General features: G+C 35.1%; 1 protein-coding gene across 5 annotated transcripts in view; it reads right to left on the reverse strand.

Moving 5' to 3' along the window:
* Window positions 1-23,925, reverse strand: part of arhgef12b (Rho guanine nucleotide exchange factor (GEF) 12b) — a 99,006-nt gene that overhangs the window by 42,731 nt on the left and 32,350 nt on the right. For 3 of the 5 annotated variants that reach the window (XM_048189547.1, XM_048189545.1, XM_048189549.1), the window contains 4 exons: window positions 14,099-14,119; window positions 12,109-12,203; window positions 1,245-1,343; window positions 872-921 (listed from right to left, as the gene is read on the reverse strand). In XM_048189547.1, the coding sequence (XP_048045504.1) occupies window positions 872-921; window positions 1,245-1,343; window positions 12,109-12,203; window positions 14,099-14,119 (265 nt within the window). Of the gene's footprint in view, window positions 1-871; window positions 922-1,244; window positions 1,344-6,257; window positions 6,279-12,108; window positions 12,204-14,098; window positions 14,120-23,925 lie in introns of those variants that run through there. The other 2 variants (XM_048189548.1, XM_048189550.1) reach the window with 2 other exon arrangements.

The following is a 23,925-nucleotide window of genomic DNA, read 5'->3' on the forward strand; positions in this document are numbered from 1 at the left end:
TCCTGTCTTTGTTGAGTAGTGGAAAGGAGAAGAAATATGAAATGGCACAAAGTGTCCATTTCATTTAGACAAAAATGATGTAAAGGTACTCTACTGTTCAAAAGTATGATTTTCTTTTAAACAAATAATACTTTTATTCAGCAAGGACACATTAAATTGATCAAACGTGACAGTAAAGACATTTATAATGTTACAAAAGACTTCCATTTCAAATATATGCTGTTCTTTTGAACTTTCTATTCATCAAAGAATCCTGAAAAATGATTCACAATTCAAAACACAACTGTTTTAATCATTGATAACAATAATAAAAGTTTCTTGAGCACCAAATCAGCATATTAGAATGATGTGACACTAAAGTCTGGAGAAATGATACAGAAAATTCTGCATTGCCAACACAGGATTAAATTACATTTTAAGATAAATCCAAATAGAAAACATTAGTATTAAATTGTAATTTAATTACTGTATTTTTGATCAAATAAATGCAGCCTTGGTGAGCACAAGAGACTACTTTCATCTTACTGACCATCCAAACCTTTGAACAGTAGTGTACGTCACATCATAACTATGACATATTATGATTTCCAAACTCATAAGCAGGACCAGAGAAATATATACATCTATTCTTCTTCATTCAGCCAGCAGGTGGCAGAACGCGGCACCCGAGGCATCCTGCCGACATCAGGTGAGCCTGTCTGGGGAGCTTCTTTGTATTGTAGCCTCAGGGCTTAAAGACACAAGCCCCAAAAACGGTTTCTGATCATACAGACTGAGCTCATTTTTAACTGAATCTCAAGTATTTATTTTAAAATCTACTCTGATTAATAAATCTAAACTTCATCACAGCTGAGCCCCTGATGGTCATCACCTTTATGATCCGGTCACCTGTCTGAACACCAGCTCGCATGGCAGCTCCATCTACAAGCAGAAGAAGAGAAAGAGTGATTCCATCATTGTGACATAAGATGATACCGCCACAGTACAGTGTAAGGATGATAACAAGTAGCTTGAATACACATTTTCACTGCCTCACTGCAAATATGCAAAAGCAACTATGTATTTAGCACCGTCAGTGTCATAATTATACCGTACCGTGGTGTTACACAACTGGATAATTATCCAAGCCTGGGTGGTTAAAAGAGACAATTGTGTGTTCAAGTCACTTGTGAAACTGCTCTGCATGTGTATGTTATGAAGGGCAAAACAAGGACAAAGAACAACAGGGTTTGTGTCTTTCTTACCCTCTTTTACAAGCTGTACAAACACAGGGTTATCGCCGCTCACTGTCAGCCCAAAGCCATTCTCATCTTTTTGGATGATGACACAACGCTGCACAAGCCCTGCGAGACAAACAGACAGAGAGAGAGGGGGATAAAGGAATGGAAAGATGTGGAGGGTGCAGGAGAAAGGATAAGGACTTGGTAAGTAGCACTCAAGGAGCTGGATAAAGAAGAGTGTGTTATTCCTGGTCACATACAGTAGAGTGGTTTTGTGTGTGTGTAAAACCAGACCAAAGAGTTGAGAGACAGTAGATGAATGCACCGAAAATCATTTCTTAAAAGGCCTTGAGCATGCCAGATGCACTCAGTCGTAAAAGAGCTTTAGAAATGACATAAACAACAAAAACCTGTTTCTTTTCTGGCATGCTCGAGACTTTATAGGAAGTCTATGTGAGCAAATGTGAGAAAGACTTTTAAACTCAAATAAACACTACTGTTAAAAGTTCGGGGACAGTACGATTTTTTTCTAAATGAAATGAATACTTCAATTTAAGAATGATGCATTAAATCGATGAAAAGTGACAAGGCATATTCAGGGCTCTACAGTGCGACCATTTCGCTCGCATTTGCGCCTGAAAATAACTGTGTGCTAGTGTGAAAAAATTTAGACGCACTGGTGCGAGTGACCCGATCGATTCTCAAGAATAGAGCTATAATACAATCGGAACAAAAAGTACACCTCCTAAAATGCATGTACACTAAACAACAGTTATGTTTCGTACTGTGATCGGCTGCTTTTCATGCCTTCATTCCAAGACTTTGCTTCAGTCAGCAGAGCAAGTGCAAAAGATGTGCGCAACTTACTACACTTCAAAGATTGTTTACAAGGTGAAACGGGTATGACGCAGCCATGCGCAGTTACCAGACTGTCTCATGATGATGATGTTTCAGCCAAATTAACTGGAAATACTACATTTGGATTATCATAAGCAAAGTCTTGGGGCTTGAGGGCAAAAATGCCACCAAAAATGAATAAAACACACGCACCGCAATGAATGCCTGTGTTGCCGTTTTACTTTCGCTTTTAAAGTAGCGGCAATTCGTTGGCGGTAATTGCTTGAATGGTGGGTGGGTTCATTATTATTCTTAATGAAAAACACAACAACAAAACAGTACAATGACAAACTCGCATAAATATGCGCTTTTACATTTCGCTTTGCAACCAAATCTTCATCCATCGTCTTGTCATTCAGAGAAGTGAGGGAAGAAATGGGCGAAGTGAATTTAGCAGACGCGTTCAGCTTTTAACTGTATCTGTTCTCTAACTAAACTAAATTATTTTTATTACTATGAAAAAATTAAAACGACGGTGGGGGGCGGTGCTGCGGTCATGGTGGGCAAGTGAAGTGTTGAAGTGATGTAACGGGTGTTGCAGCTGAACACTGGTAACACCGTTGATCTCAACCTAATATGGTAGTTAAGTAATATCACATGAGTAGACTCCTGTTTCTCAGAGTATTGGCATGATTGTAAATGTGATACTTACTGACCACCTACTGGCGGCAAATATTTACACAACTGTTTTTACTTTTTTTTTTTTTTTTTTCAAATATAATATATAGAAAAATATATATTTTTTTAATTCAAAAAATTATATTTAAAAACATTCATACAACATTATTTACCAATGAGCTACATTAAGCAGTCTATGTAAATGTGTCTAAATAATACCACTTCAGATGGAGCTTTTGCGCCGCTTCTGCAGTGCAAAGATTAATTTTTTTGATGATTTATTTTGATAGGTAACAGTCTGATTGGGTCTTATTGTTCTAACTGAATTTATTGTTTAACATTTAAACACAAATTTTCCATTTTAATTTAAGAAATTGACAAAATATGATGCATACATTTAATAAGATTAGAAAAAAAATTGCTCTTATAATGGTCTTATAAAAATGCCTGTGGAAATTAATTTAAAGGGGCAAATATCGCCCTGTAATGGAAAAGTAAGTGTCTGTTATTGATCAGAAAGTGCTCCTAAATTTTTGGCTGTGCTCCAATTTTTTTTTTTTTTATTAGGAGCACAAGAAAAATGTTAGCGTAGAGCCCTGATATTGTTTATATGTGTATATATATATATATATATATATATATATATATATATATATATATATATATATATATATATATATAAAGCATAACTTTTCAGGTTGATAATAAAAATAAATGTTTCTTGAGCACCAAATCAGTATATTAGAATTGCATTTCAAAGTCTTTACAGTATTATTTTGATCAAATAAATGCAGCCTTTGTGAGCATTAGAGACTTCTTTCGAAAAGATTGTACCAATCCCAAACTTTTGATCAGTATGTATGAATATGTGGAAAATGAAACCTCATTTCACAGTATAAATATGCTTGAGGAGAAATAAAGATTTTAGATGATTTCAAAGTCGAGATGAAACAGAGTTTGTAACCCATTTTACTTTGTATTTTCAAGAGACACAAAATATTCAACAAGAAAAAATACATTATTTTCAATTAATAATAGAAAAATAAGAGGGTTTGATATTGTCAGAGTAGGAGCAAGTTATTGCATTATGATGAAAGATTATAAAACATGTTTTTTGTCTTAAAGGTGCCCAAGAACGTTCTTTCACAAGATGTAATATAAGTCTAAGGTGTCTCCTGAATGTGTCTGTGAAGTTTCAGCTCAAAATACCCCATAGATTTTTTTAAATAAATTTTTTTAACTGCCTATTTTGGGGCATCATTAACAATGCACTGATTTACACTCGGCGCCGCCCCCTTAAATCGCGTGCTCCCTGCCACACCAGCTGTCGACTATATTACAGCGCATTTACAAAGTTCACACAGCTAATATAACCCTCAAATGGATCTTTACAAGATGTTCGTCATGCATGCTGCATGCATGCTTCGAATTATGTGAGTAAAGTATTTATTTGGATGTTAAAGTTTTATTCTGAGTGAATTTGAGGCTGTCCTCCGTGGCTAACGGCTATTGCTACACTGTTGGAGAGATTTATAAAGAATGAAGTTGTGTTTATGCATTATACAGACTGCAAGTGTTTAAAAAATGAAAATGGCGACGGCTCTTGTCTCCGTGAATACAGTAAGAAACGATGGTAACTTTAACCACATTTAACAGTACATTAGCAACATGCTAACAAAACATTTAGAAAGACAGTTTACAAATATCAGTAAAAATATCATGTAATCATGGATTATGTCAGTTATTATTGCTCCATCTGCCATTTTTCGCTGTTGTTCTTGCTTACCTAGTCTGATGATTCGGCTGTGTGCAGCTCCAGACGTTAACTGGCTGCCCTTGTCTAATGCCTTTTATAATGTTGGGAACATCATGGGCTGGCATTATTCAAATATTGGGGTGTACACCCCGACTGTTACGTAACAGTCGGTGTTATGTTGAGATTCGCCTGTTCTTCGGAGGTTGTTTAAACAAATGAGATTTATATAAGGAGGAGGAAACAATGGGGTTTGAGACTCACTGTATGTCTTTTCCATGTACTGAACTCTTGTTATTTAACTATGCCAAGGTAAATTCAATTTTTGAATCAAGGGCACCTTTAAGAATAACGTGCACTGATAAACAGCAATTTATAATAAGATCAGGAAGGTGTATTAAAGTAAATGGGGTCAATTTTGATTTCAGGATGGCTGTAAACTGGCATAACCTTACAATACAATGAAAATTATATAACTGTATGGACTTTTTGTACATATAAATTAAGACCCTGCAATCAATAAAGCATCTTCAGAAAAGAATAAATCCATCAAATATTAGCACTGAAGTCTTAAGAAAAAGGTCATTAAAAATGCAAGTTTAAAATAATGAATTGAAAAATAAGCACCAAGCTCCTCACAAATAAATAAATAATATAACAGCAGAAAAGAGCTGTGGAGATACAAAACACGTGTGTACCAACTACACAAATTAAGATTTATTCAGCACAAATAATGGTGTTTTTCCCCTTGTTTTAAATCTGAATCTTTAAGTGTGTAAACACATTGTTATTCCAGATCTGTCAAGTACAAAACTATAGAAAGTTGTATGCCTCAGCTGACTTGTGTCTTTCAACAGGTTTTACATGGACACTGCTTTTGTGAAGAGTGGAAGTGTAAAAAAACAAAAACAAAAAAACATGTCAGATAACACGTATCTCACTAGACTGGATCAGTCTGCAATGTGTTTACAAGAAACGCTTTGGTGTAGCTCATAAGCCATTCATGTGTGATGGCTACATTTGTGCTGCTAACACAAAAACACACATGCACTCGCAAACACTCGGGCTGAGTGAAGCCATTATATTGGACTCGATGCCGATGCACTCCAAATTTGTGACAACCACACTCAATAAAACAGGACAAGTCGACCTGCCTTTGGAATCGTTTTGCTTTATGGATGTGATGTCTGGCCTAGATGCATCTTTCATCTTTTTGTTTACATGTAATCTGAGTTGGTTATAAATTTTAATCTAATGGTCAAACTACTGTATGAAAATGATGTGCTTTCTCAATGAACAACTTGAGCTGGGCGCACTTGGTCAACTAACCACAAATAATTGGCTAAATAAAATGTTTCAAGCATCTGTTCATTCATTATGTTCACTTACATCAAACAGATGGCTGTAAAGTAAGATTAAAAGAAAAATGAAGGCATGAACTCTCTACAGAATAGATAAAAAAAAGAAAAGTGTAACAGAGAGAGACTGTTGCAGAAAGGTTAAGGTGTGTGAGGAAAAGGCACAGCACTTTACCTCAATAATGCAAGGGACCACGATTACTCATAATTAAACGTGTCTTTGAGTGAATCCAAATCCACCAATGTATAGTCTGACACCAAGACATGCTAAAGGATTGGTGCAATTGAGTGTAATAGGCCGGCAGGCATAAAAGAGAAAGAATGAGGCTCACACACAAACAAAAACACACACACACACACACAAACCACAGCAAAACCCCAGAACAGCGGCAGTGACCCATTGACTCTTACCACAGGACTCTGGCCTTCCGTCGGCTACTACACTCTGAACAGGCAGTTCTGACAGCAGAAAACATGCGGCACACACACAAACAGCAGAAAACAGCAAAGAAAATAATACGATTAAGAAAAAAAAAATCTTAATAAAAAAGAGAAAAAGTAACTGATATAGGATTTATATAGAAGAAATCTGTGGAATTCAGCTGAATTTATCAATTTTGAGTTTTCAACTACAAATAATGAAGAAAAGGGTATAAAAATGTAATAAAATGCACATTTTTGAATATAAATTGTATAATAAATAATTAAATAACAAGAATAAAACTTTAGAATTTATTCTTCTTCTAAGTATCAATTGAGTTGAGATTCGAGAAAAGAAATAAATAAATAAAAATTCTATTTCAAATAAATGCTGTTCCTTTGAACTTTCTCTTCATCAAAGATTTCTAAAAAAACAGGCCCCTAAAAGGACCTTTGCAAAAACAAACACAAAAAAAAATATCGCGAAATTCTGTCGCTGCATCTGAAATCAAATACTTCCCTACTATATAGCATGCAAAAAACAGTACGCCAAAAGAGTAGTATGTCCGAATTAAGAGTATTCGAAAAACAGTAGGCAAAAAGTCCCCGGATGACCTACTACTTCTGGCGAGTTTCTGAAGTGCACATTTGATGGATTTCAAAAACTTTTCCACCAGTGATGAAGTACATTTTTAAGTACTGAGTAATATTAACTAACAACATTTACTTTAGTATAGGGTTAGGGTTAGGAATAAGGATTCGATTAGGGTTGGTTGCATGTAATTATGCATAATTAACTATTATTACTACAGTTAGAACATGTAAAATATGCAACAAGAACACTTAAATAAAGTGTTACCTAAATTTTAAAAAAAAATAAAAATAAATAAATAAATCCTGATTTTTGCATGAAATATTCACAAAGGTTTTATGAACAAAAATAAATGTGTATGCACTTAGTTACTTGGATGTTGGTTGTCAAACAGTCAATGTATCCATGACCAACAGATGCTTCTTCCTTTTCCTCCCAAATCATTTATAAAACGATGACTCAAACCCATCTGAGACACACCCTGTATATCCTCCTTGATGACTCAGCTAGATCCCTTACTAAAATAAACTGTCATCCTCAAATGAGATTTCCCTCTCTGATGGCCGCACAGCTGTGCGTCTCTGAAGCAGGAAGAGAGAGAGAGGGATTACAGCCCTCTGACAACATCCGGAGCTTGTGATGAGATGGGCCTCCCACATAACTGTATAGCTGGGCTGCTAAAACGATATCAAGTCCAAAGCTCTGGGAATTAAAGAGTTAAACTTCCATGCTGCATGGCAACATGGGCTCTGATGTGCTTGATGTGATCACTTCAGTCATGTCTAGTTAATCCCAAGAAAGATTATAAACGAGTCATGAATTCAAATCCAGGTTTGAAACACAGATGTGTGAGGAGTTCAGAAAAGTATACAAAGAGCAAATTTTCACCACTACATGATGCTAAAAAGTCAAGTGTGAACATTTGCATTTTACTTTTGTCCAATAAGCAATTTTTTTTTATTGCTCACTTTTGGTTCATGTGTCTGGAACCAGCATTTGATATTGCTGTAAGATGAGTAAAAGTAACATTTTAACTCCAAGAGTGTAAACAGAGTGAAAAGAAGTGATGATATGACAAACAACCGTTGACAAAAAGAGAATGTTTAAAATAGTTAAAGTCAAAAATGTGTCATAATATGTTTTATTTGCACTTACACAATTAAATTTCACATATTTTTGATTTTAAACCTGCAACAGATTTAAAAGATTTGCAGATCTGTGGTAAAGGGGAAGATTTTTTGTGAATTTAAATTTCATTCTGTTCCTCACACGAATGTATCGTATGAGAACGGGAAGATTTTATAGTGTTCTTTTTGTCATTTTTAGGCTTGACAGCCTAAAGTTCTCATTCATTTTCATTGTATGGATAAGTGCAGTGTAAACATTTGGCCGTTTGAGCCCCGCAGAAGTTAGTCAAGATAAAACTACACTGCAACCGAACCACACACATAATTTGAGAAAAGTGTCAATTATTTAATGATGGTAAATTTTACCTGAACTGAATTGAGTTTTCAAGACAAGGGTATCTATTATGTCATGTTGGGCCAAACTGACACAACTGGGTCGAGTTTCATATGTATTTAAAATGTTTTTTTTAGCAATTACTTAGCGTTACCTTTTATATGTTTCCAGTGTCATTTTTTCATTGTTTTATTTTCATTTATATACTGCAGTTCAAAGGTTTGCGGACGGTAAGGTTTTTCAATGTTTCTAAAGTCTCTTATGCTCACGAAGGCTGTATTTATTTAACTGAAAATACAGTAAAAAACTGTAATATTGTAATTTACTCCTGTGATGGCAAACAGCAGCCAAAAGGGGCTATTCACACAGAAAGCATTTTTGTGGTTAAAAAAGCAAGACGCAGGTCAGTGAAGTGGAAAAAAATGCTAGGTCTAGAGACCTAGGTTTTTTTAAAAGTTAAATACTTATTTTAACTTTAGTCGCAAGATGCAAAGTTGCAAAAGTAACAACACGCGAACGCAATGGTTAAATATCCGTCTATCGCATGTTTACATTGAAAAACAATGGAATGGAAAAGTCATGCAGTGACATGGAAAAATGCGTTATGTGTGAACGACCCTTTACTTCAGTTGTCAGCGTCACATGATCCTTCAGAAATAATTCTAATATCAGGGCTCCAGACTAATATTTGAGAGTAATGGCACCACCAGTGCCACTAAGTTCTACAGATAGTGGCACCAGTACCTGATTTGGTAGCACTGCACATGTAATATATATAATAATATTACCCGTTATGTCTCTTGGAAATGCACATTTGACAGTATGTAGATGTAGATATGTAGATAAAACCATACATAGCACCTTTTTACCATGGTAAACAGTATGGTTTCTGTGGTATTTGTTATGAAAAATGGTAGCCAAAAGAAAATACTGTAATTATATTACATTACTCCTTTAATAAATTAAATACATGTCTGCATTAATATATTAAATTATATATGAATATCCCACTTTTTTTCTACAACGCCACAGTTACAGCTGTACAATAAATCCATAGTAAATGTTGGAGATTTGTGGATTGAAAAGCCTTCTAACTGGTCATTGTGGCACAATGTTGTGGCAAAATGTACTTTTTATTTTTATCTTATTTAACTGTTAAAGGTGCCCTAGAATTAAAAATTGAATTTACCTTGGCATAGTTGAATAACAAGAGTTCAGTACATGGAAATGACATTAGGGTTGGGGAATGTCCCCTAAATTGGCAGTTGACGATGTTTATAGACACGATGGACGATGATATCGTCGGGTGGGCAGGGGGTAATTTTAATTATTTTTAATTTAAATACATATAAGTAAAACACAACAATACATTTAGAGTTTGTAAAACACACACTGATGTTGCCTATATAGAAGCAGCAACAACAATTCTTTCCATTATAATTAGAGGACATGTTTTATCCATATCAGATACACATTGTGTAAGTAACTTTAAAATTTACTCTATTCTTCCCCAGTTCACCAGCTTACTTACTTCGGGAGAATTGGATGAATTCACATGTTGTAAACATAAATCCAACAGAACCTGTGGCACAAACTAATATGGCGGCGCCCATAACGTGTATAGATCAACTAACGCGATCATTATAAAGGTGTTTAAACAGCAAAACACATCCACTTGCTCATATTTGACAATCGGAATATAAGATATTTCCTGTTATAGTTAACAAATTTGTGAATATTTTGAATAAAAAAGGAAAACTGAAATAAAAGCAGATCATCAGTCATACAGCGCTGCGGTGTGTGACATGACAAGCAATGACGCGTCACCATGGAAACAATAAAGCGATACATTCTAAATAACGGTCGGCAGAATATTTTAAACTTACGTGTGAAATGGTTATTTTATTTCCCAACTAATGACTCATCCGGGCTTTCCAATAGGTATGCCTGACACGGTATTTTCACAGACTAACACACGTCACATCTCTGGCATAAACTACAGTATTTAAAATAGCATATATGCATTAGTTATATTCTCAATTTAATTTACAGAGCAATTCCTGCAAAGATTTTAGGTTAACTATAGTCTATAGAAGAGAGTGTGTCGACTCGCAAGACTCGCAGCGGAGCGGAGCGGGGCGGGGCCATGGCATCACAATGGTGTCTCTCCATCGTGATGTCGGTCAGTCATCACGATGGAGAGACCCTAAATGACATACAGTGAGTATCAAACACCATTGTTTCCTCCTTCTTATATAAATCTCATTTGTTTAAAAGACCTCAGAAGAACAGACGAATCTCAACATAACACCGACTGTTACGTAACAGTCGGGATCATTAATATGTACGTCCCCAATATTTGCATATGCCAGCTCATGTTCAAGGCATTACACAAGGGCAGGACATCTGGATGTGCACAGTTGAATCATCAGACTAGGTAAGCAAGCAAGGACAATAGCGAAAAATGGCAGATGGAGCAATAATAACTGACATGATCCATGATTACATGATATTTTTAGTGATATTTGTAAACTGTCTTTCTAAATGTTTCGTTAGCATGTTGCTAATGTACTGTTAAATGTGGTTAAAGTTACTATCATTTCTTAATGTATTCATGGAGACAAGACTGTCATTATTTTCATTATTAAACACTTGCAGTCTGTATAATTCATAAACACAACTTCATTCTTTATAAATCTCTCCAACAGTGTAGCATTAGCCGTTAGCCACGGAGCACTATCAAACTCATTCAGAATCAAATGTAAACATCCAAATAAATACAATACTTACGCGATTAGACATGCTGCATGACAAACACTTTGTAAGATCCATTTTGAGGGTTATATTAGCTGTGTGAACTGTTGTGTAACAGCTGTGTTTATGCTGTTTAAGGCAGTCGTGAGCTCCGGGGGCGGGGAGCATGAGAATTTAAAGGGGCCGCAGCCTGAATCGGCGCATATTTAATGATGCCCCAAAATAGGCAGTTAAAAAAATGAATAAAAAAAAAAAAATCTATGGGGTATTTTGAGCTGAAACTTCACAGACACATTCAGGGGACACCTTAGACTTATATTACATCTTTTGAAAACACGTTCTACAGCACCTTTAAAAAAAGTTGCTGCTTATTGTTTTTCATGGAAACTGTGATACATATTTCAGGACTCTTTGATGAATAGAAAGTTCAAAAGAACAGCATTTATTTAAAAAAATCATACAGACCCCAAACTTTTGAACGGTAGTGTATGATGCTGATAAGCCAGTAATATAATGTTTAATGACAGGTTCTATTGTTTATGGGTGAACTACCCCTTTAAGTGTTGCACTGAGTCTGATCCATGAATACATTTCTCAGCGGTGGCCAAAAGTCAAAGTCAGTGTTAAGCCTTTAAACAAGGTGTTACTCCAGTATTTAAATGATGATTGAGGTCCCTGTGGTCCCTCTGATGTCACAGCTCGACATGTTCCTTGTGTAATTATCTTTATACAGACTGAGGCAGTCCAGCAGCACAAGTTGGGTCTGCATTCAATCTCTCAAACAATAAATCTACAGACATGCAAGTTCACTGATCTTTAGAGCAATGTGCACTATATCTGCACAACATCCAAGCTGTCACAACCCAGATATACGCATTTCATTATAAACAACCTGATTAATTTGGTCAGTTACTTTTACTTTTCAAACAAAATCTTGTACCACAAAATATTCTTGGAATGAAGAAAACCAGAGAGAGAGACAGTTTTGCATTATTTAGAAGTCTTTCAAGAGCAGACAAACAGGCAGGTTCTTACCTGTGGGGTCAAATTCATGCGAGGGGGGGACTGACGCCTTGTCGCTTTTGGGCTTTTTGTCTGGGGGATGGTCCTTGCTGAGAATACTTCCTGTCCTGTGCACACACACACAAACAGGGAAAAAAGGGTCACCATCACCGCCACATCATGCTATTCTTATCCAGCAGCACACAAAAACTAGACAGGAAATTTGGATCCACTTACAAAAGGTCGCACTCATGCCCCCTGTCCAAAAACAGGCCCAGAGAGAGCAGACAAAACATTTCTGACCTACACAATGCAAACTACTGTTCACTGTGAATTCGCCAATTACAAAGAGCTATCGTGATGATGGCTCAGGATGGTTGCGTAGTCATCCATTAACTGAGTTCTGAGTTTAGCTTTATTATGGTACTTTAAAGGGGGTGAATTTATAGATGGCACTTCCCAGAGTGGGTTTATTGTGCTGGTAAATTGAGAAAATAAATGTATATTTTGCATTTGTTTTAATTCAATTATTTTGTCTCTATAAATGCAATTATTTAGCTGTTTTGCACACTTGTGACAAACAGAAAAGCTCATAATTTCTCCATCTTCCCACCAGTCACAAAAACTTAAAGACACATTGCGATTTTCTTCCTCTTATTTTTGTTTTAGTGTTACATTAATTTATGGAGCTCCTAAAGCAGGGGTGCCCAATCCTGTTCCCGGACATCTACCTACCTGCAGAGTTCAGATCCAGCCCTGATCCAACACACCTGTCTGTAATTATCAAGTGCTCCTGAAGATCTTAATTAGCTGGTTCAATTGTGTTTGATCAGAGTTGGAGCTGAACTTTGCGGGAAGGTAAATCTTCAGGTACAGGAGTGGGCATCCCTGCCCTAAAGGGACACGGTGATGATGATAATATATATATATATATATATATATATATATATATATATATATATATATATATATATATATATATATATATATATATATATATTTATGGAATGTGAGGAAAAATATGTTAATGCTTTTGCGTTCTCTTGCAAATGTTTTGCATACTCCCCAAAAAACATTGTGTTCAGCTGCAAAATGTTTGTGTTCTCCCAAGAAACTTTTGAGGTCTTTGCGAGAGAACGCAGTTTCTCAGGGGAACACAAAACTTTTGCGAGAGAACACAAAAGCTTTGATTTTTTTTTTCTCTCATCCCATATTTTTTTCCATCACAATGGCTCTTTGAGCTACATATTAATTCAAACGATTAGGGTCAGTAAGATTTTTTTTTTTTAAGAAATTAATACTTTTATTTAACAAGCACACAATGTAAAGTTTATAATGTTACAAAAGATTTCTATTTCAAATAAATGCTGCTCTTTTGAATTTTTTATTCATCAAAGAATGCTGAAAAAACAATTCACTTTTAAAAATATATAAGAAAAGAAAAGTTCTTTTAAATTGTAATTCACAATATTACTGTTTATCCTGTATTTTTGATCAAATAAATGCAGCCTTGGTGAGTACAACAGACTTCCTTTAAAAACATGTTAAAAATCTTACCAAACTTGGTGTAATTCAGAAGAAATGTTTTGAAAAAAATGTAGATTGCTAACTTTTAAGACTATAGTCTAAGCAGTTTATGCAACCGGCCACAGACTATGATTCTTACAAGTGATTTTAAATATGTTGTAATTCCTAGAAGTTGGCGAGTTTTGAAATTACGCATTTGATGAGGGTACGCTTTGGATCCTGCTCACAAGCAAATAAGCAAACTGAAAGAAAGGATATGACTCAATTTCCACATGAATGTAAAGGCTGAGTTAATGCTGTGAATCTGAGCATTTATTTTCAAACTGTGTCACATTCATATCAGCAGCAGAATCAGTGTTGTGTCTACCCTCAACCTGCCCATATCGCTGTCTGCAGAAAACCGCCATTAGCTGTCTGTCTGGTTGCTGTGCTTCTCTCTGGGGATATGAGGGTGTTTCACTATGAAAGAGCAACAGAAAGGAAGAACGGCACTCACCTGCTCGCTTTTTTGGGAAACCTGGAAGACAAACAATGTATTTTTTAAAAAAAATGGATAATAGAAGTTTAATAATAGCAATTTGTTTTTCAAAGTTTCAAAGTGGTACACTACCATTCCAAAGGTCATTGAGATTTATTTAATGTCAATAAGATGGGTAAGACTTTTTTTAATGAAAGAAAGGTCTCCAAGGTTGCATTTATTTAATCAAAAATACAGTAAAAACAGTAACACTGTTAAATGTTATTACGGTTATTTTATATTCATTTTAAAATGAAATTGATTCCTGTGATGGCAAATCTGAATTTTCAGCATCATTACTCCAGTCTTCAGTGTCACATGATCCTTTAGAAATCATTCTAATATGCTGATTTAGTAAAACATTTTATATTTTTATCAATGTTGAAAACACTTGTGCTGCTTAATATTCTTAATATATATATTTTTAGGATTTTTAGATTAATAGAAAGTTCAAAGAACAGCATTTGTTTGATTTATATTAATGTACTTGTTACTTTTGATCAACTGAATGCATCCTTGATGAATAAAATAAAATCTTACTGACCCCAAACTTTTAAAAGGTAGTGTATATGTGTGATATAAACATTAACATTATTTTAGGATAACATTAAACATGAAATTACTACTTATTAGCCCATGCCAAAAGAGCCCACCACCCACATCTCAATATTTATACACAGATTAATATAAAAATAAAAAAAAATAAAAAAAAAATTACTTTTTCTTTAATTACTCACCCTCATCGTTCCACACCCGTAAGACCTTCATTCATGTTTGGAACACAAATTAAGATATTTTTGATTAAATCTGATGGCTCGTGAGGCCTGCACTGAGCAAGTTAACTTAGACTTTCAAACACCCAGAAAGGTACTAAAAACATATTTAAAACAGTTTATGTGATTACAATGATCAAAAACCCTGTTTCATGAAGCTTCGAAGCTTTATGAATCTTTTGTTTTGAATCAGTGGATCGGAGCATGCATCAAACTGCCAAAGTCACGTGAACCACTGAAATTTCGAAACACTTATGACATAACGAAGCCTTGTTTACTGAAATCACGTGACTTTGGCACTTTGAGATCGTTTGATATATGCTCCGAACCAATGATTCCAAACAAAAGCTTCAAAGCTTCATGAAGCAGTGTTTTGAAATCGCCCTTCACTAGATATTGTTGAATAAAGTCTTTATTTTGTTTTTTTAGTGCACAAAAAGTATTCTCGTGACTTCATAACATTAAGGTTGAACCACTGTAGTCACATGAACTGTTTTAAATATATATCTTTAATAACTTTCTGGATGTTTAAAAGTCTAATTAACTTGCTGTGCATGCAGGCCTCACGAGCCATCGGATTTTATTAAAAATATCTTAATTTGTGTTCTGAAGATGAACGAAAGTCTTACGGGTGTGGAACGACATGAGGGTTAGTAATAAATTACATCATTTTCATTTTTGGGTGAACTAACCATTTAAATAATGAATTAGAATTAGTTCAAATATATTATGCAATCATCTAGACTGCACATACCTCCCTTCTATGACACCCTCTCACAATGTATGTATGTATGTATGTGTGTGTGTGTATATATATATATATATATATATATATATATATATATATATATATATATATATATATATATATATATATATATATGTTTATAGGCAATTTTATTAATGTAATATATGTTAAAGTAAAAATGTCAATGGTATTTGACATTTTAATTATAATAGGTGTATATAACCATATAGCTATTCCTGCAGGAAATTCAACAGAAATGTTTTATATACTACTTAACCAATTACTATTTATTGATATTCTAGTGAGTTATAATCTAGTAGCACAGATAAACAGGGCCTATAGTGGAATCTGGCTGACACACTGCCCTCATCAAGCACCACTAATGACCATTTCAAAAGAAGCCCACGGAGGCCATGCATCATTATTTTTCTGTGTTGTTTTCTTGGGATCATTACATCATTATTTTTGCAGTTCTGTCGGTGTAGAAACTACACACTTCAGCAATTTCTCTATTTTACGTCACCCTTATGTTGTGACTGCCTATATACAGTGTGCAATGCTGATGGTGGTGTTGCATAATGAATTTGTGTGTTTGACTTTCCATCCCCCTAAACTTTCCCCTGCCCAGTGTGTAGCCCATAATCTGTTTGGTGTGTCTTGCACATGGCATCATGTACTGCACAAGGATCAGATTCAGTTGTAAGTATTCCCTTGTGACCTGACCTTACCTCAGTCAGAAATGAGTCCGCTTTCAAAACACAAGACTGAAGGCTCATCCTCTTCATAATAGAGGATATAGACTGGAAATGCTAAAACAGCACATACAATTTGCTTTTGTGGTCCATTCCTGCTGGAAAAAGTAGCCTAAACCAGCTCCTAATAACACAACTGGTTTAAATTGTTTATAGGTGGACGTTTAGGGTTGCCTGTGTGAAAAAAATAACTGGCTTTAAAAATTTTGCTACACTGTTTGGAAATTTGGATTTTATTTCTTGAGGCTAAAAAATAGGGCTAGAACTATAGGATAAAATAATTGTGATTCATCTAATGATTTAAAACCAGTGTTTAGAAAGCAGAATGAAAGTGTAATAATATCAAACGTGATAAATGTGATAAATTTAAGATATGCAATATAATAACATTAACTTTGATAGGACTGTACAATTTGGGGGGAGGGGGGTGGCAAATTAAGGGTAAAATTAAGTATATATATATATATATATATATATATATATATATATATATATATATATATATATGTTGTTTTTTTAGAGCTGCACAAACTGGCCTAAAATGTTATTATATATCAATATGACTGTAAAATAAAAAATAAAAAATAATGATAATAATAGTCGAATCTCTGCTGTTAGAATATATATTATATAAAATATTAAATAAACATTATATATATATATATAGCATATATTTATATTATATTTATAAATATTTATATATAAAAAATAAATTAATTGTACAATAAAAATTCGATAACTGTTTATTTTACCAGTACAACTGTAAAATGTAAAACTTTCTTCATTTTTAAACATTAAACTATACAGCGAAAAACCTCCAAAATTTCCTTCCATATCTTTTGAAGAGCCCCTACAGCCATACAGACAGAATGGCTGCTTCATGACATCTTGCGCTTTTTTTTTGAACGTCCCACCACGAGATCATCAAGACATCATGTCAATGTAAACATGTGTCAGTCTTAAGTAAATGCCCCCTAATGTATCCAAACCCTGAAATCACCTTAAATATAAAGTCTCATTCAAGAACGATTAATTGACTACTTGATTTCAAAACTATGTAGATTTGTACTTCCCGATTAAAAAAGAAAAAAAAGAAAGAAAAAACAAAACAGCCTGAACATGTTAAGCTGGTGTGACCTGGTTTTTCCAGCAGGGATTTCTGCCCTTGACCACAGAGCGGAAAAGACATTGGTTGTGTACAGTAAGGCTTTCATCAAACGCAAGTTTTCATGTTTCCACGGACATCAGATCCTCCATTCTCATGAGTCACATGTATTTTTGAATTTGTGCGTCATCCTTTAACATGGCAGACTACCGAGATAGATCATAGAGATAAACCCTGCAGCCAAACAGGCAAGAGCTGCCGTATCTCATCAGCGAGCGGACCACTCTTTGGGAAGGAGCCTCTTTACAGAAATAGCTCAGACATCTTGTCCTCCCTCCCTCTCAGCTCCTTCCGCGGGTGTTTTTTGTTTTTGCTGCTGTTCCTTCCCCTCCACAATGGAGCTCGCACGGGAACAATAGCCTTCACGTCAGAGCCGGCCCACTACACAGCAGCCCTGTGGGCCTGATTCCCGGAAACAGAAAGGGCTTCTGGCAGGGTCCCCTGTTTCCTGAATGTGTGAATGAGGGAGGGAGGGGGAAGGGGGCGTTTGGGGTGGCTAAGAGTGAAGGCAGGGGGCAGGACTGGGCCAAAATAAAAATTCTCAGGGCTTCGCTCCCTCACGCTTCCTACTTCTCTCTCTTTTCCAATGCACTGCGCTCTCTTTCTGGAAAACTGTCTTTAAGCTCTCAGTGGCCAGAAGACAAAATCGCAGCTTAAACATTCTGGTAACATTTTACAATAAGGTTCCGTTAGTTAACATGGACTTAGTTGAATAAACGTATTAATCGTAGTCAATGTTAATTTTAACATTTACTAATACATTATTCAAAATCAAATGATTCTCATGCGCTGCCGATCCAGGCCTCAACAATCAAAGCGGAGATAATCCGAGAACACCAATCCTCAAGGAAATCAGGAGTTTTTTTTCTTAATGCCGAGTTAAAAAACTCGAAAGAAAATAGTTAGAAAATCTGATTCACCCTGGCCTCTGTTTTCAAAAAAGAGGGAAAATCTGTAATTATCTTATGGATTTTGTGGAAACAGGAAAAGCTTCATAATCTAGTTCACAAGAGATTAGAGAGAGGAAAAGAGAGAATTAATGTCATGGTATTTTGGTTACTTTTCTTACAGAGCCGTCTGAGTGATTCAGACTGAAGCACAAACCGAATCAAACCAACTGTTTTGGTAACCTGTTTCACCGTTTCATTATAAAATAACTGATCTGAAGAGTGATTAATTCATTAATGTTTTGATTAATGTTTGGGCATTGCTGGTTCTGAGACACAATTGATGAAAAATGGTTCATTTGGTATTCTCTTTCTGTCAATTTTTACTTGCACTCCAGCAAAAAAGGCTACCGACAACTCTGCCTGAGACTATACGACAAAATACTATTAAAAATTATATTTACTGGTATCAACAAGCAAGAGACTCAACAGCAGGGCTGAGTCCACTGAAAAGACTTCTACAGAGCAATAAATGTCACAGATCTGTGCACAATCCACGTTGCAAAAGCTGGCATCACAGAAACAAATGTCATAATAGATACCAAAAGGTTGGAGTCAATGACAATTATCAGTGAATAACTTAAATTTGGATCTTTTCCTCACACAACGGTATCAAATCACTTAAAGTTGTAATGTAACGAAAGTAGTAACACATTATTTCTTATGTATGTTGACATACAATTCATTGGTTGTTGATTGGATAGCAGATCTGAATGAGAGTTTGAAGTCTGTCATTTCACGGAAAAACAAAAAATTAAAAAACATTACTATCAGTTCATGCATTCGAACCCATGAACTTGGTGTGGCTAGTGCCACTGTCTACTGTTTGAGCTACATGAACAGATGAATTGTTCGCACTAAGATCATTAATATGCATTTAGGAAATAGGGTCAGTTTCCATTTCATGCCAACTTTAAGTCTTGGAAAATACAGCATGGACTATTGGAATGCTGCTTTTTTCTATCCGTTTTTGAAAGGCAGTCCACTTTCGCTGTATGAAAAAGAGCAGCTTGGACATTCTGGATAGTTTCTCCTTTGTTCCACAGAGAAAGGAATGTCATAAAACCATTTCAGATTAACTAAAGCTGTGGAACTATATGCATTTTATCAAACCATCAATCAATTAAACTATTACTGATCCCAAATCAGTCAAACAGGAAATGGTTCCCAGGCCACGTCTCTCAAAGACACCATTAGCATGCTGATTTAGCAGCAGTGTTAATGACTCTACAATAGCAGTAGATCTGTAATATGATGCCATTGTAACAAAGGGAATAACGATTATGCTAAGCAGCTCAGAGAACATTTAGCACCTCATTTTTCCTGCATTTGACGGCCAACAACAGCCTGGATTAAAAAGCCATTCGTAGGTTTTTGGTAGAATTTGAAGTAATTTGTGCGTCTTTGCCTCTCTGAGCTCTTAAGCTTGTTAGTGCAAGACTGGACTTTAACCAAACACAACTTATACATTTGTCCATTTGTTTACGGCCCTCGTTGTTTCCATCCATTTTGTGTGTAACACTTTCCTTGAATCCTACTGGCTGGCAAGTCTTAAAATATGTATGATCACAGCAGAACATGCCTCAAGCCTGATAGTAACAGCGGCCACACCTTCTGTCCTATTGCCTCCTTTCACCCTCTCAAAGTGCTTGAAGGATGGGGTCTCATCTCTCATTCTGCCCCAATAAACCCAATGAGAGCGACAGAACGAGTGTGCTCGGGGACGCACATTTCTTCACGCTAGACTGTCTCTTCACGTTTTATTATGATTAGGATGGGCTGGTGGGGGCAGGAGAGAGGGCGAGAGGAACATACAATCATTGAAACTTGAGGGAATCCTGTTCTCTCAATTTCCCAGAAGATCCGAACACAACAGTACAAATGTGATCCTACATTACACATACACAGGGAAAAAAACAAACACTAACAAACATGGCTGCCACGATCAGGAAAATTGGTGCTGATGATGAATGGTCAGACTTCTACTATTAATAAAAAAAATTATATTTTTATGCATATAATTTATCGATCATCATTGTGATGAACAGATATCGATCCAAAGAATTGGTCATTTGTCTATGCTGTTTTCAGTTGATGAGCAAACAAAACTAATTATTAGTTGTAGCACACCTCCCATCCAATTATCACAATAAGCTTTATGCTTTGTTAATTTTGATATGAAACAAAGTATATTTCAAATTCTGTCAACTTTATCACGAAATTCAAACAATAAATGTAGCTTTGGCAGTAATGTGGCATAACAGATCGCTGTAGTGCCTCAGTTCAAGTGGCATGCGCAACGATCATCTCTTCTTCCTTAGTCATAGCGTGAAATAAATATGAATGAACATCAGAAGGTATGTTAAAAGAAACAGTACAACTTACTGAAATGTATCATGCCTCATATAATCGCTCAGTGTTTCAACCAAAGAAAGATGTCAATAAAAACAGCTTCTAAACTATATGTCAAGTAATGTTACATTTACCACAGGAGAGCAATTCAATATCCATAGCTAGATATTAGGCTAGAAAAAAATAAATATATAGACTATATTACATATTCATTATATTCTTATTTAACCTGTAAGTCATGTTTGAATAAACCAGCAACGAATAAAACAAAAAAGTTTATAGAGAAAATGCCTTATGTTCAATTGAAATGTTTGTATAGTCAGTTTTTATTTGAGGGTTGATTATTATATCTAAAAATAAATTGCAATTGAATTTGGACAGCTGTTCATTTGAACCTTTATTATTTTAGTAACGTACAAACTGAAAAGTTTCCCTGTATTTATTAATATTTCACAATATTACTGTTTTCTGTTTTTACTGAGTTTAAATGTACATATTCACAGGCGATTCACACTACAATCCAGAAGGGGTCGTACGCGGTAATGCAATGCTGTTTGCTCACCACTACAACAGGAAAAAGCACAGAAGAACAGCCGATCTATGCACAGATGTGTTTACGTGAAATCTCTCAACCAGTGTTTCAGACATCAATAAAACAGCTTGAGAATAATATCTCACAAAGCATTACATTTACCTCAAGCAAGTCATTTAGTGTCCACAGTATGTTAGTTCGTTAGAGAAATGAACTCTAGAGGGGAGCATTTCACTAAATAAATGTACTATATTAGCTTATATATTCATTATTTTCACTTTACCTGTTAGTAGGGTCTTAATTATTTAAATAAATTTGTCATGAAAACAAGTTATGACAGTAATTGTGTAAATGATCATATTTCAAAAATTAATTGGAGAGGGAAAAGAATTGAAAAATAATTTTATAATTAGATTTAGAAGTTAATGAAAAGCCTGCCTTATGTGCAATTTACATGTTTTTTAATTAAGTATTGATTATTATATAAACCACTGTTTAAAGGTGCCCTAGATTATGTTTTTAAAAGATGTAATATAAGTCTAAGGTGTCCCCTGAATGTGTCTGTGAAGTTTCAGCTCAAAATACCCCATAGATTTTTTTTAATTCATTTTTTTAACTGCCTATTTTGGGGCATCATTATAAACGCGCCGATTTTATGCTGCGGCCCCTTTAAATCCTGTGCTCTCCACCCACAGAGCTTGCGCTTGCCTTAAACAGTGCCTTAAAGTTTACACAGCTAATATAACCCTCAAAATGGATCTTTACAAAGTGTTCGTCATGCATGCGGCATGTATGCGTCGTATTAATTGAGTACTGTATACTGTTATATTGTTTACTTCTGATTTTGAATGAGTTTGATAGTGCTCCATGGCTAACGGCTAATGCTACACTGTTGGAGAAATTTATACAGAATGAAGTTGTGTTTATGCATTATACAGACTGCAAGTGTTTAAAAATGAAAATAGCGACGGCTCTCTTGTCTCCGTGAATACAGTAATAACCGATGGTAACTGTAATTTAACAGTACATTAGCAACATGCTAATGAAACATTTAGAAAGACAGTTTACAAATATCACTAAAAATATCATGGATCATGTCAGTTATTATTGCTCCATCTGCCATTTTTCGCTATTGTTCTTGCTTGCTTACCTTGTCTGATGATTTGGTTGTGCACATCCAGACGTTAATACTGGCTGCCCTTGTCTAATGCCTTTTATAATGTTGGAAACGTGGGCTGGCATATGCAAATACTGGGGGCGTACACCCCGACTGTTACGTAACAGTCGGTGTTATGTTGAGATTCGCCTGTTCTTCGGAGGTCTTTTAAACAAATGAGATTTATATAAGAAGGAGGAAACAATGGAGTTTGAGACTCACTGTATGTCATTTCCATGTACTGAACTCTTGTTATTTAACTATGCCAAGATAAATTAAATTTTTAATTCGAGGGCACCTTTAATAGAAAATAAGATAAACAAAATTTTGGGTTTAGTTTTATCCCCCCTGCTGTAACGAACTGTTTGTGTAAAGTACACACACATACTATGTACACTGCTTCCTATCTAAGTGGGTGGAGCTTGACCAGAATGCTGCAGAGTGGATGAGACTTCATGAAGATAATTAAAAGTCTATCCAACACTATTCAATTAATAAATGAAAGTCCAAATAGTCTGTATAGCTTAAACATGAAAAAAACTCTTGTTCTCTTTTGATTCTGCTCAGATGATTATATAATTTTATAAACTTACAATGGGCAAAATAAATCTAATAAGATATGATACTGACTGTTTATGAATGCAGATATGCATTCATGACAGTTGTTTGAGAACTGAACTGTGATTAAAAGGAGACTCCAGTGCTTTTTCTGTCTAGTTCCTTTGTTGCCATTGTCAACAACACATGCAAATTCTGTGCTCTGTGACTATAACACATACAAAGGAACAGACTTTAAAACCATATCAAAGATATTTTAAATAAACACATTTGATGGCCCATAGAGGGAGAAGCTGAGATAATACATTTCAAGAAACTTTTCACGAATCTCTAACTGCAGAAAACTAATGTTCATCCATGTTGACAGTGTGAACAGACACGTTGGAAGACACGAGTGTGAAGCTGAAAATGGAGTGGTACTTTAACATTCTCAAGGTTTAATCAAGCAGAATGAGAGTAATCAAAAACTACAAACTTAATCACAGAAGAAATATTCAATTAAAGTTTCGAGAAGTCTCGTTCTCAGCAAAAGTCTGAACAATCAAAGTTCCTAAAATAACTTACATAGATTCAATATGCTGTAATCACGCATGCAAACTCACAAGGGGTGAAAAAAGATGAGACAATTACAGATCTGAGGAAGTACTTCATTGGGAATGTATAAGAACAGGTTTCAAGTACACATTTGAAAAATAATAATAAGAAGAAGAAATAAATATAAATTCAGAAGCGGGATTGTCAGGCTTCTAGTCAAACATTTCAGATCTACACGAATCACGTAAGTGAACACATTTGCTTTTTAAAACAGTGAATTTCGATGAAA

Source organism: Megalobrama amblycephala, linkage group LG4 (assembly GCF_018812025.1).
Source record: "Megalobrama amblycephala isolate DHTTF-2021 linkage group LG4, ASM1881202v1, whole genome shotgun sequence".
NCBI classification, from domain to species: Eukaryota; Metazoa; Chordata; class Actinopteri; order Cypriniformes; family Xenocyprididae; genus Megalobrama; species Megalobrama amblycephala.